General features: G+C 37.9%; 1 protein-coding gene across 3 annotated transcripts in view; it reads left to right on the top strand.

The window, feature by feature from the left end:
• The window catches only part of LOC107680449 (SRSF protein kinase 1-like), a 49267-nt gene that overhangs the window by 18100 nt on the left and 20592 nt on the right, over positions 1 to 10575 (top strand). Inside the window, exon 1 of one of the 3 annotated variants that reach the window (XM_016476338.1) lies at positions 4924 to 5080. The exons of 1 other annotated variant lie outside the window; for it this stretch is intronic. In XM_016476338.1, coding sequence (XP_016331824.1) covers positions 5004 to 5080 — 77 coding nt within the window. In that variant the 5' untranslated portion in view covers positions 4924 to 5003. Of the gene's footprint in view, positions 1 to 4923; positions 5081 to 10575 lie in introns of those variants that run through there. One more of the 3 variants, XM_016476336.1, reaches the window with a different exon arrangement.

Consider the following 10575-nt stretch of genomic DNA (forward strand, 5'->3'; position numbering starts at 1 on the left):
TACGTCTAGAGGCCCGCTTTCAAATGAGACCACCCCTGCGTCGATAGCCCCCGGGGGTTCGAGAGTTACGGGTGGTTAAATTCGCGGTCCGGCGCCGACCGATCAAGCGATCCCAGGGGGCTACCGACGCGGAGGGTGACGTTCGAGAGAGCTCCTCGAGCTGAAGGGATCCCCCGAATTTGGTGGAGATCTGCCGGCACGTTCGCGAGATAGTGACACCAGTCAACACTTTCACTTCAGTAAGGAGGTCTTAGAAGGCAGCAGCATTCAAGCGTGGTCTTATTCGACCGTAAGTGCCCTGCGAAGTGGACTTCACATGAAATTCCGCCATGATTCCAGTTCCAAGGGAACGTACACGTTACATTCAAAGGGCATTAAAGTGCGCGAGACGTGAATTTATATTGTATTTATTTACAGAGGTATATTATGTCACACTTCACACTTGTCTAGTAAGTTTCGTCTGTGTGTGAAGACTGTAGAGCAAATCCATGAATTAATGTTCCGAAGTGAAATAAACTTCAACTGAATGGAATTTAATTGAATTAAAGCTGAATAAACTTCAACTTCACTGTTCATTGCACTGATGTCAGACTCATTGTGGATAATAAAGTTTACTGTTAAATTGTTAAATGCCCTGTCCCCATTACGTATCTCTGTCACGTCATTATAAGTGTTTGATCACCACATTTGAGTGATCATTGCAAAAAATGTGTTTATGTATATATATTCTGTTTATGTATATACTGTATTCTATATATAGTACCAGTCAAATGTTTGGACACGAATGGGAAAGTGTCCAAACTTTTGACTGGTACTGTACTATAATATACACAAACAATATCGGCCGATATATCGATATCGGCCTTTTTTTTCCCTACTCCCTAGTATCGGTATCGGCCCCAAAAAAACCCACATCGGTCGGGCTCTAATGTTAACTCGCAATTGTGAGTTATAAAGTCCCAATCTGAGGAAAAAAATTCAGCTCACAATTCTGAAATTGTCTTACAATTGTGAGTTTTTTTTCTCACAATTCTGACTTTATAACTCTCACAACTTTAAGTTTAGGCTATATTAGGCAATTCTGACTTTATAACTTGCAATTGCAAATTTCTTAACCTTTTCCAGGGTGATAGTTATTTAATATTAAGTTGCATTTACATGCATTACTGTTATATTTTTTTGTTTCCTACCATTATGCATGTGAAACAGATTCATGCTCTGGGGTTGCTCTTTAGAGGGAGAAACTGAAAACTAGTTGCCTTCAAGAGCCAAATGGATGAAGCCCAAATACAGGCAAATCAAAAGATTTGACCCAAAACACTTGACAGAAAGCTATAAAGAACTATAAAGTTCAACTATGAACTATGACGAAAAAAGGAAATAAATGTTTTCCAGCATTTGGTCTATTACTGTATTGGAGGAATGAATAAAGACAGCAAATGATAGGGGAATGGGTTCGAAAAAGTGTCGCCCACCATGGCTCAATGTGTCAGTACATGCTGCTAGGCCAGCATGCAAATAATTTTTGTTGATGTGCAATTGAGAGGGGAAATGATTATTTCTCAAATTGTATAATTTATTCAGTGCTGTAACGGGAACAAAATGTCGAGAATTCAAAGCAGCGAAGTGCATACTTCCTGAAGTACCAACACACACAAACGCTTATATAAATGTATCAACACTATGAAAGACTTGTTAATTGCATAATGGTTAATTATGCAATACATGTGGCAAAGTATTTTATATCCCTGTCAGTCAGAGAGACCCTACCTTTCTTCTATTGCCAAAGGTTTTGTGGTTGCTAAGAAACTAGTAGACCATTAAATGCATTTTATCTAATGTGTCCTACTGTAGGACCAGGGGCAGCTTTTAAGAGTCTTGCATGCTGCACATTTTTCAGCTTTTAGCTTATGCATTTGCATTAGACTTTTTTGCATCTGTACATCTTTAGATTTTAATGAACAGCTCCTTTGTATTAGTTCATACCAGCATCCTCCACCCACGCCTCTCCATCTATTAGAAAAGCTCTTGATGAGAGGAGAGAGAGTGTATTATGTAGAGTCTGACCTCAATAGAAGTCAATATTTATAAATGAAAAAGTAATTTGATTTCAGATAAAATGGAGAAATAAAGTGGTCAAGTAGTTGTCCAGCATGACAACAAAAAAGGGTGAATGCTATCAGCTGAATGAATCTAAACATACAGCACGACCAGTGTAGTCTGACTGACTCCTGAGCAAATGACTCTTATGTGCGTAAATTGTTTTATTTTTACTGAATCAAAAATAAACATTGCAACTAGAGTTACATTAGTGTAACTGATTCCTGAAAAAATGACTCTTATAAGCCGATTCTTCTTACAGAATCAAAAACATACAGTAGGAGCTTTCGCACCAGAGGAACCTTTTCATAGTTTGCTGGAACTAATGGCGGGAGTTCCTACTCTTTGGTGTGTTCGCACCGCAGGAACTGGGAATGAATTTATATCTAGGAACGCCGTTTGGGGGAACTAAATTAACTCCTTCTTCAGAGTAGAGTATAACCCAGCACAACAGGAACTGTCAGTGAGTGACGTAAGTGTACTGTATGGAGGACCAAACCTGCGGAAATTAAAAATAAATAAATAAATATATAGATAAATAAATAAAATAACAGAAAAATAAATAAAGAAATAAATAAATGACTTGATAAAAACAAATATAGTTCATTTATAATAAAATTTAACTCTGATTTTATTTTTTATTACTTTTTTCCCTTTATGTATTTTTTCTTTATGTATTATATTATTTTATGCATTTATTTTTTTTCTTTAAAAATTGTATTTACTTTTTCGCTCATTTATTTATGTATTTATTTATAAATGTATTTATTCACGCATTTATTTTTTTATATTTATTTATTCCCACGTGTTTATTTCATTTTTTTAAATTAATTTATGTCTTTTTACTTTTCCGTGTGCAACATGGAAATGCAACCCTCTACGGACACCTTGGCAATTGAATCGCCATTGGCAAAAATTTGAAAAAAAAAAACCTACCAATAATACTGATAAGATATGATAAGATATTATTATTATACGAATTCTACTAATAAGAACAATATAAAGCGCACCAAGGATTAACGAGCTTCTGGATTCATGAATATTAATCAGGTTGTGTGCGTTCGCTCGAACTGATTTGCTGAAATCTAAACAGGGACGATAATAGGTGAGCACCAGCCAATGAGATTGTCGTTTGCGCATTAGTTCCGCCCACTACCGGAAAACCCGGCATTTCTTAAAAGCTGAAGAATTCCAAAGGAACTCCGTTATTTTGACAGGAAAATAAAACAAAGAATATCGTTTACATGTATCACATCAATTCTGCATGTTATGTAAGACTCTCTCGCTCTCTCTCTCTCTCTTTGCGCGTGTGAGAGAAAGCGTCAGCGAGTCGTGCCCTTCACGCTAGAGTTTACATATGCCAAATACACAAACACAGGTGCGCTGTGCATCCATTGAGATGAAATGATAAGTAGCACAGATCGCTTGACGGAGAGTGAAACTCTGATGTGCTCAGTCAGAGTGTTTGGCGAGTGAAAATATATCTGTGCTAAACTTATACTCAGCCTCCAACTCACACACTGGCGAGTAAAATCTAAGAATTTATTAGCCATTGGCTAATATTATACATCATTTAGTCGCCCAGAGTGAAGATTTAGTCGCATATGCAAGTGATTTACTCGCAATGTAGAGGGTTGAAATGAGGGAGGCGGTCCTTGCGAAGCTCCAGTGAATCATTGGTTGAGAGCTCATGCAGAAGTGTCAGATCAAACTAACGATAGAGATCGGAGTTTGTGGGATCAACTGGAGAGTTCTGTGCCGTCAAAAGCAGAAAAGCTTATCGGCCAATGCCGATATTTGAAAAATGCCAAATATTGGCCGATATATCGGTCGACCCCTACCTGTGATACAGCACACAGCGATACACAATGATATAAAGTTAAGGAAACTAAGCAACCGAGAGCACTATATCTCTTCCTCAGATGTTTGATCTGTACATCAGCATCGTGGAGAATATCGTTTATCATCTCCTTTGCGGTAGAGAAAGTAACATGTAAACTACATGGAGAAAAAAGTAACTGTGAAGGCGTTGAACACAGCTTTCGTGTCTTAATCAGCTTGTCTGCATATATTCTGGCTCTGATAATCATAACTTGTACTTACCACTGGCTCCATTTCAGCACATCAGTTTTTGTGAATAAATTATTTATTTTACTTCCATATTAAACCATTAAAATGATAGATTGGGGTCTTTCATTTGAGATTTTCTCAGTCGAGTAGCTCTCATGTAGTAGTGCACGTCTCAGAGGGGCGAGAGACAAGAGTAATTAATTGAGTTGAGCGCCCTCTTACATAGACACACTCTCTCTCTCTCTCTCTCTCTCTCTCTCTCTCTCTCTCTCTCTCTCTCTCTCTCTCTCTCTCTCTCTCTCTCTCTCTCTCTCTCTCTCTCTCTCTCTCTCTCTCTCTCTCTCTCTCTCTCTCTCTCTCTCTCTCTCTCTCTCTCTCTCTCTCTCTCTCTCTCTCTCTCTCTCTCTCTCTCTCTCTCTCTCTCTCTCTCTCTCTCTCTCTCTCTCTCTCTCCATGACTCATTGCTGCTTACCTGCCATCACTAATAAGGTTATAAAGAGGCTTGTTTAGACTGAGACACAGATCTTATGAGCAAGAGAGTCTAACCCGTCTTCTTGTGAGCTGGCTGCCTTTGCTGCTGTATTTAGAAAGAGAGCAGATGGGACGAGTGATGGCAGAACGCATCGCGTTATGAAGGAGAAATGAGGAGGCGGCAGTGCTTTTTACCTGCAATGCAGTGCTAGCTTTCCTCAGCCAATCAGAGTGCATGGCACAGAAGGAAGGGTGGGCTCTTGTTGCTGACGGAGGCGGGAGAGGGAGGAATCGAGCTCCTCAGCATTCAGCCTCACTGTGCATCTGTGTGCACTGAGGTGGCCCTCCTCTGCCTCTGGTACATGGCTCTGTCTCTGGCCTGCCAGCCCCTGTTGCCTTCATTAGCACTGTCTCTCATGGGCATCCGCGCATCTTGTAGGTAAGAAGCAAAGTTGCACCTCTGTTTGCGTCTGTGGTGGCTCTTCAGCGCGTGTCTGGTGCGCCATGTGTTTGAGAGCTTTGATTTAATTTGTGATTTGACAGATTGGTGAATGTAGTTTAATATAGTTGCTTGTGTCGAGCTATCTTCCTTCATGCTCTGAGCTTCAGAAGGAAAATAATGGAAGGACTCTTTAAAATTATAACTGAAATGAACTATAATGGTTATTACAAATTAGGAAATATTAGGAACTTACAGTTTATGCACATTTTAAAAATGAGGGTTGAATGAGAACAGTAGTTCTGTAGATAAGTATTTGTATAATGAGAACATATAGTCATACGTTATTTGTATAAATAAAAGACAGAAATGTATTGTTTAATATTATAGTATCATGATGTTCAATTATACAGATATTTAGCAGCAAAGCTGCAATTCAAAAATATATTCATGCAATGTTTTTATGAATTTTTTTTTAAAAATATTTAGCATCAAAACTACTAGTCAAAATATATTCATACAATGTTTTATTGATATAATGAAAAGAAAAAAAAATATGTATAAAGGCTGTTGCACTGTGCAAATATTTAGCAGAAAAACTATTCAAAAATATAGTCATAATGTTTTATGATGAAAAGAAGAAAAATATATATGCATAAATATTTAATTATGCAAATATTTTGCAGAAAGTCTACTATTCAAAAATATATTCATACAATGTATGTAAATGTGTATCTGTGCGTTTAATTAAACAATTATTTGCTGCCGAAACTACTGTTGCAACTCTGATTTTCTTTGTACATATAGTATAATACTGGATAATACCAATACTGATATAAATTATAAGTATTTCCTAATAACAAGTATTTACCAACCTGAATAGAAACAGTTTCCCAAAATGTGAGACATTTGCATCGTACATCCCTAGTGCAGTGATTCATCATCAAAATTCTGATGTTGTGGCTCTAACATGCATCTTTCTGAGTCGATCAAACTGCTCTCAAAAGACATGCACGTGTGTCCTTGAAAGTGCTGTTTAAAAACACATGGTGGACACACTCTGTGTGAAGTTTTCAGATTGAATCCAGCTTTCCTAAAGAGTCTGACTGAGATGAATCGTGGCAGAGAGGAGATGAAAGCGAGGGAGACGTGTTGAATGCACGCTGTGCTGCAGCCGTGCGATAAACAGCATCAATGGCCCTTCGCTGTTTTGCGCACCTTCACCTTTGTCGAAATTTGTATACGATCAAGCTGGACCCTAATGAAAAAGCCACTGCAAATGGTGGGTGAAGTCGCCAAGTTCCTCTACTGACGGCAACATCAGTGCAATCAGGAGATTGTTACCCGAGCAAAACCACAGGTGGGAAAGGCCACACGGGACAGGTTTTGCACTAAATGCAATCGATTTAAACAACCTTCCTTTGCTTTCGGGCTCTGATGCAGCAATGCAGCTCGCACGTGAGTGAAAACAATGGCAGCACGGTTTTCAGAGCCGGGTTACTGGAAGAGCAGATTGTTTTGATGCATGCATGAGCACTCTGACACAAGACAAGAGAATGCCAGACGTGTTGTGGTTTGTTGTGTGGGCTGGAGAAGTTCTGAAGGCTGAGCTCTGTATTAAGAGTGAATTTAACTCTCTGTGTGCCAAACGTTTCTCCCTCCCACTCACGGACGATCACACGGACCAACACTCATGCACAGACACACAGCCCTCTTGTTTTTCTCTCGCTGAATGCGTTATGAAGAGGCTCGGGAGGTGAAGTTTTGGTTCAGATGAATAGTCCAAGCTGGTTGCTAAGGCTTGAGGCTTTTAATAGAAGCCTCCTTCACTGAAAAACAACTTGAAGTAATGGAGGGAATTATGGAAATGTGATTCATAGACAGGATCCGGATGAGGCGATAAGAAAATAGCCTCTTTGATGCAACCTCTCTGACCACCCATTACCTGTGATGTAATCATATTTGAGATTGAAGCCTGGTTTTATAGTTAAGCCAATTTCAAAGACTCACAAACTTACTCTACACAAGCGACTGGTTCTTCCTCTGAAGTACTCAATGGACTGAGCTGATACTTAGTAAACATCCCTTTGTTTCCAGGTGGTCTGGTAAAAACTTGTGCACACTATAGCATAAATGGCAGAATGAACTGTTAAAGAAAAAGAGGGGGGAAGTATGTAGGGATTTTTGTAATCAATTTAAAATTAATGATCAATTAATCATGAACACAAATACATACAGACCCTCTCTTAACACATTTATGACTGCAATGGAAATATAAATTTTACAGAAATATATACTTATTTGTAGTTTTCTCAATTTATAAATGGCAATTCAAGAGCATTTTATTAGATTAGATGTTTGGTATTATTAATGATATAGTGTATATGGAAAATACAGATGGCAGTCTTTTTTACTATGATTTATTTTATGAATTGAACAACTTTTCCAACTTTAAATTATAACTTGTTTACTGTGCAGTAGTTCCAGTTTTACTCTAACTTTATTTACGTTTAATTTAAAGTAAACATTAATGAATGCATGTAACATTAATTACTGAATTCTAACAAAATTTGTGTTTAAGGCATAAAGAGGGGGTTTGTCACGGGTTAACATATATCAACATATTAACATGCTCCAGGGTCAGTCTTGTATGCTGTCTGTTGAATGTTACACGATAAGGTAAATCGATTAATTTATTAACAACAATTAATCGATCATAAAGTAATCATTTACAACCTTATAGCATTAGACTACTGAGAATAAGTGGAAAGTGTCATAAAAATGTCAACCAAAAGATGTCATATAAAAAATGATGCTTTAAGCAAAATCTTATTTTTTTTTCTGTTATTTTGGGGTGAAATATGACCGAGACAGCTCTTGACAGTTTGCATTGGATTCATTCTTCTGATTTTGAAAGCTCTTGTCATTTGTGTGTGCAGCATGTATCAGACGGTCCGTAGGCGTGCCGTCTGAGGCTAAAAACAATACGCCGTAGACTTGAGATTTAGCAGAATTTAAATGGCGTGTTTAACAGTAGATTACATCCCTCTCTATTGCTTCCTGCCAGCTTAAACAACCAGATGAATGATTCCTCATCTTAATTTTTAATCAATGTTCTTGAAAGGACTAATGGCATCAAGTAAAACAGTGGTTCTGGAATCTAAAATGAGCAGTCTGGGTTACTCCAGGACAACGATTGAGAGCTGAATTAGAGGATTCATTGGTCTGATGTCTCTTAAACTTCTAAACGTTTCTTGACTGAACAATCGATGTGTCACACATGCAGGTCTTGTGTTCCAGACTTTCTGTATACCATCCAAAAAAAGGTTTGTCCTGTCCTCTTAGATATCCATGAATTTGTCTTTTGCATTCCAAGCAGGAGCTGCCACAGACCGAACAAACCTCAATTGACTTTGACGTCTTGAATCTCGGAGAGTTCTGCAACCTCAGTGATCATCCATCATTCAGAGAAACTGAGAATTGTAATCGTTATTTAGAGTCTTCAGTGCTTAGCTTTGCATTATAGTCTTATTATGGTCAGTAAATGCATGTCATGCATTTACTGACCATAAATGACCATAAATTCTGCCCCTCTCTGTCAATGGTGAGTTGGGGGCGGGACTATCTGTATGTCCCACCAATGGGAGCATGTTTGAAAAACCAGTCTGAGGTACAGAGTTTTTGCATTTCTTCTCAATCACACTAATGGCACCTTTAAAGTGTCTCCTTAAGTAAACACTACTAAAAATCGACATACTCTCCAAAATTAAAACAAACCTGGAAGCAAAAATGAAATCAAGCAGCAGTGTTTCTCATAAATTCTCAATCTTGGTTGTGGTGAATATTTGTTCTTTGAACGAATAGGCCTTAGGTCATCAATAGACAAAAATAACATAATGACCAATGTCCTATCCACACATTACTCAAAGGGCAAGCGAATACTTAAGTCTGACACTAAAGAAATACAAGGCATTCTGGTATGTCAACTGCTTTGTGCTGACAACAGTACAAAATAGGACCGCCCACAATCTCTCCAGACGTCTGGGTTTCACATCTTAGTAGGCAAAGTTTTGTCTTTTTCCCCATCCTTCCCACAACAGAACAGTTCTGGCTCTTGTGTCTGAATGGGAGCAAATCCATGTTGGAACGTCTATTTGAACGTTTTTCCAGAATAGGAGGAAATACTACCTACTAATGCCCATGTTTTTGAACTCTAAACCCAAATGTGCTTCAACAAGCACACATGGGTGTGGTGTCAATGTGTCCCACATACTTTTGGGCATGAAGTGCATCTTTACCCATGACTACACGTCTCTTGAATTCTATATTACTGCAGTAATTTGTGACATTGCTTGGCAACTCCAGATAACTAAACTCTGTATCACGTTATTCCTGAAAACAACTTAAGCTCTTCCTTGTTCAAGACATGTTCTGCTCTGTTTTCGCGTCACTCTCACATGTACATATTGTAAGGTCATGCCCACTGATTGCCACATGAATGTATCTAGCATGGTATGAATGGTACAGCTAAATCTCTATTGCACATTATATACCACTTAAAAACAAAAGCATAATGATGTGAAGTCTTTAACTTGTGCTTTAATTCAGTGGCTTGTCTCATTAACTGCTGTGCAGAGTGTTATGTCTGCAGTGATCTCTCAGCATTCATCAGCGTCGGCTCTCAGATTGCTGCTCTTGTCATTATCTTTTAATGAATGCATCCGTCTTTTAATTGTTTGAACTTTTTTGAATGATAATATAAGAAGATTTTATAAGAACAGTTTATTTTGTCATCACACTCTTTCTAGAAGCGAAACGGTGATAAAGTCAAATCGGTTTTGTATGTGTTATTTCTGGCACTTGATCAGGTTCTTACGACAGTTTGTCGGAAACGTAAAATATAGGCGGGCATTATGCAAATGTGTTACCCCGTGAAATCCTGAAGTGGGATTTGAATTTAGGCGATTCAGAGTCTATTCTTTTTTTTTTTTTTTTTAAAACAAATGTTGATTATTAATAACTTTATTTACTGTGCACTGTCAGCTTCACAACGGCAGGACTGGAGCACAGCTGTGTAGGAAACATGGGTTTCCCAGATGAGTAGTCACTTATACAGTGTGGTAATACGCAATAGATTTAATAGTGAGAGATTTATTTTTATATATTTACTCTGAAACCGCTTTTTCAATCCATCATCGGAACCATTCAGTGTGTGTATTTACACCGATCAGCCTCAACGTTAAAACTACTGACAGGTAGGGATGTAACGATTCACTCAACTCGCAATTCGATTCGATTTACAATTTTGCTTTCACGATTCGATTCACGATTTTTTTTACAAAATGAGATTTAAGACCAATTATAAATTAAATGTGTCCTTTTATTATTGCTTGGACAAAATACTGCACGTTTCTTTGTGAAATTGTAATATAACACTATAATAATATACTAATATAGCACTTGTAAATTATTGCTCTTTTGTTGGTTTTGATTGC

The sequence above is a fragment of the Sinocyclocheilus anshuiensis genome, unplaced genomic scaffold, assembly GCF_001515605.1.
Source record: "Sinocyclocheilus anshuiensis isolate Anshui unplaced genomic scaffold, SAMN03320099.WGS_v1.1 scaffold792, whole genome shotgun sequence".
NCBI classification, from domain to species: Eukaryota; Metazoa; Chordata; class Actinopteri; order Cypriniformes; family Cyprinidae; genus Sinocyclocheilus; species Sinocyclocheilus anshuiensis.